At 36.5% G+C, this 3,496-nt stretch overlaps 1 protein-coding gene across 1 annotated transcript; it reads right to left on the bottom strand.

Annotated features, from left to right (window-relative positions):
- Positions 1 to 803: 803 nt before the first annotated feature.
- Positions 804 to 1,265, bottom strand: LOC112164301. The gene has a single exon (XM_024300518.1). The coding sequence runs from the start codon at positions 1,263 to 1,265 to the stop codon at positions 804 to 806; it is 462 nt and encodes a 153-aa protein (XP_024156286.1).
- Positions 1,266 to 3,496: the final 2,231 nt, after the last annotated feature.

Raw genomic sequence — 3,496 nt, 5'->3', positions numbered from 1 at the left:
CAAGTCATGGGTTTAGAAGTAAATGACTGTTATCTAGGTCAACAGCGCAGATGATTATTAGTTTTGAGTTGCCACCAATTGATTCCTGAAATAAATGTGTTAAGCAAGAACACTAGTATGACACATCTTCAGATTTTCCAAAATGATGTGCTTTTGCCAGAGTATTTACCAAAAGTCTGCACCAAATTAACATCAACCATTAAAAAGTCACATCAATGGCCCAAGGATAACTGATCTCAACAAAGTCTATATATACTTTGATATATGATGATACTTTGATATATGATGATACTTCGATATATCATAATGCACATGTCAATTGATCAAAGAAATTGTTTCTCTTGTATCTTCTTTAGAAATACATCTATCTGATTATAACAATACCACCAAGTTGTCTACAATCTAGCATTTGAAGGGACCAATATCAGGGGCGGATCCACTTGAAGGGCTAAACAGCATATGTGTCCATTTTCCATCAGACCTACATTGGTTCAGTTTGCTGAGTGCTGGGGTGATGTTGTTGTTCCTAATTCCCACCTTGGTTCGAATGCCATTACGCCCTTTCCTCCTTTGTTCATGTTTCTTTGGTTTTTTGCTCTTTCCTTTTTCTTTTTTTTTTCTCTTCTTCTATTCTTACAAACCTTCAATTGTTTGATTTTTTCCATTAGTATTTCTTAATAGTTTCTTGACTTTTTTTTTATCAAAAAAGAACTTCATTAATAATGAAATATTACAACGATTTGTGGAACAATACTCGGCAAAAGTGCACCGACATGGTGACTATTACCCGAGTAGTGATCCAATTAGACTTCGCAATGGAAATCCATACTGACAGACTGATGGAGCCAAGAAGGCCCCGACTCCAAACAAAGCAAAGGTTGACTAACTTTTAACGCCTCTTTTGCAAGCCGATGGGCAACCTTGTTGCCTTCCCGCTTCACAAAATGGCAACTACGAATGTGAAAAGACTTAACTAAAGACTTAACTTCATCAATAATATGACCTTCAAAACTTAGATCATCAGAACTATCATGTAGAGTGTTGATGACTGAAAGAGCATCACCTTCAACCTCCAGGTTTGAGAATCCAACGTGGATCGCAAAGCGGAGTCCATGTAATAGTGCTAAGGCTTCTACTGACCTGGGAGGAATATTGCCCACCTGTGGAACAGCTAAGGCCCCTTTTAACAACCCTTGATGATCCCTGAACACCACACCCAGTCCATATACTCCATTTTTCACATCACAGGCCCCGTCAAAATTCATCTTCAGAGATCCTACTCTTGGAGCTGTCCAAACCACTCAATTTTGGAGACCTGGAACATTTCCAGCTTTATTTGAATCCCTTATATGCACACCATGATTATGCCACTCACCAGCTAAGCTAGTAATCTCAGCAGGGTCCATTGTCTTTTCTACATGTCTAGAAAGGTTTCTATTTCGCCACAGCCACCAAGTTATAGAACAAAAATAATCAAACTCGTTGCCGACTGCAGTTGAAAGAACATGGAGCACAAGATCCATAGAGGAAGGTTCTTGCCACACTTTGCATACCCAACGTAGAAAAGTCTTCTTCCATGTTTTTTTTGCTTTTGGACACTCCCATAATACATGCAAGACCGACTCCACAGGGTGACCACACTGCCAACAGCAAGAATCTTCCTTCTTTTCAAATTTTCTACGCATGGCAAGAAATTTTGCATTGCTCTCTGTTAGATCAAATATGGACTTAACACATATCATCATAAAATAATTGATGATTAGCTAAATGTCAAACCTAGTTTAACATGGATACAAACTGTAAATCAATACTTGTAACTTAATGAAAGAGTGTATCAATTCATTAAGGTAAGTAATCCAGTTCTTGGTCTGCAAGAAAGACCACAATGAAGTGTTACATTATGAATCTAACTAGGAAATCTAATCCGATAAGGAATGCTTTAATGGGAAGCTTCTTAAGGTTTAAGTCTCCTATATATACAGATGAATTGGTCCCTGATTACTACCACGACTATTGCATAAGTTCTGTCCATTGAGAAGCAAGTTGGTAAGTAACAGAAGGCCATATTCAGTGATCGTGTTTGCAGCTGCATAAGATGGAATCCAGCCAGTGATTGCTGAAGGTAAGCCTTGATCCCTTTTATGATTGTGTGCATATGTTGTGAGCATGTATATGGTTTCTCACAATTGGTATCAGAGCATAGGCTCACAAATATCAAAATCGTTTTAGGGTTTTGCAAAACAAACACACCAAAAAAAAAGAAGGGGTTTTTGCTTTACGGGTCAAGTAACTGACCAGGTAACTGACCAAGTAACTGGTCATGTATCTGATCAAGGTAAGTTACTTAAGTCGATTGCTGCATCTGGTTAATTATCAAATTCACGCTTCCGCTGTGATTTTTAGCAGCAAATTGGGGAAAAAGCAAAAACAGGTTTTTCTGAGAAATTGATTTCGATTCATAGCATGATAATTGAATTTTGATTGTGCTCAAGAACACTAGTTGCATTCTCGGCGTGCGTTAGGTTAGAGTAGATGGTGACCGGATGAAATTTACAATTTCTTGATTGTTCTGTGGTTTCTTGGAATCGAAACAATTTTGATTGTGCTTGAATATGCATGATGAATTGATTGATGATATGGTATTGTATCTGTGATTGTGTAAAATTGCATGAAGAACAAAAATCTCCCAGAATTTGTTTACACATTATTAAAATTGACAGATACGAGAGCTTAATTTTCTTACAAGGATGAATCTGGGTAGAATATAAAGTTAAAAGCTCATGAGTTTTGTGGTTTTCTGTTGGCATAAGTGATTATGATGCACAAAGCATTCTTCATTGATGTTGGCAGAAAACAATGATCAGGTCACTGACCATGTAACTGGTCAGGTAACTAATCAAGTACCTGATCGAGTAACAAAACTGAAATTGTGTTTTGTATTTTAAAACTATGCTTCAGTTTTATCTTCCAAAGAAGTGGTCAAGTATGGTTTTAGAATACAAAACAGCAATATGCATGCTTGATGAAAATAAATACGGATACTTAGAAATTTTTCTTCTGTCTAAAGATGTGGATAAATTTCTTTGGATAACTTGTTTTCATTGAACATGGTATATTGATAAAGAACTCCAGGATGTTATGCTTCTACTCAAAAGTGTTGCTTAACATTATTTTTGGTTATGGACTGATATGAATGCAAGTATGGATTGTTTAGGTTTTCTGTATGTTCTTGTTTTAGTTGCTTAAAGCTAAATAAAACACAGAAAACTTAAAGTTATTTTCTTTATAAATTGAGAACTCACATGAATTTTTGTTTTGCTCCTTAGGTAACTCTTACATGAACTTGAACAGTGTCTTGATGTTAACTGGAACCAACTATAGAGCTTGGCTAGATTCTGTAGAGAACTATATGGGAATGCATGAGAACATAGACTATTGCTTCACTGAGGACAAACCTGAAGAGTTAACTGAAAAGAGCACTAAGAAGGAAACTGAT

The sequence above is a fragment of the Rosa chinensis genome, chromosome 1 (assembly GCF_002994745.2).
Source record: "Rosa chinensis cultivar Old Blush chromosome 1, RchiOBHm-V2, whole genome shotgun sequence".
Lineage (NCBI taxonomy): Eukaryota > Viridiplantae > Streptophyta > Magnoliopsida > Rosales > Rosaceae > Rosa > Rosa chinensis.
This window is presented reverse-complemented; position numbering and strand designations above follow the sequence as displayed.

Coding starts and splice junctions, on each gene's coding strand:
- LOC112164301 (XM_024300518.1), bottom strand. CDS start 1,265: ATGAATTTTGACGGGGCCTGTGATGTGAAAAATGGAGTATATGGACTG.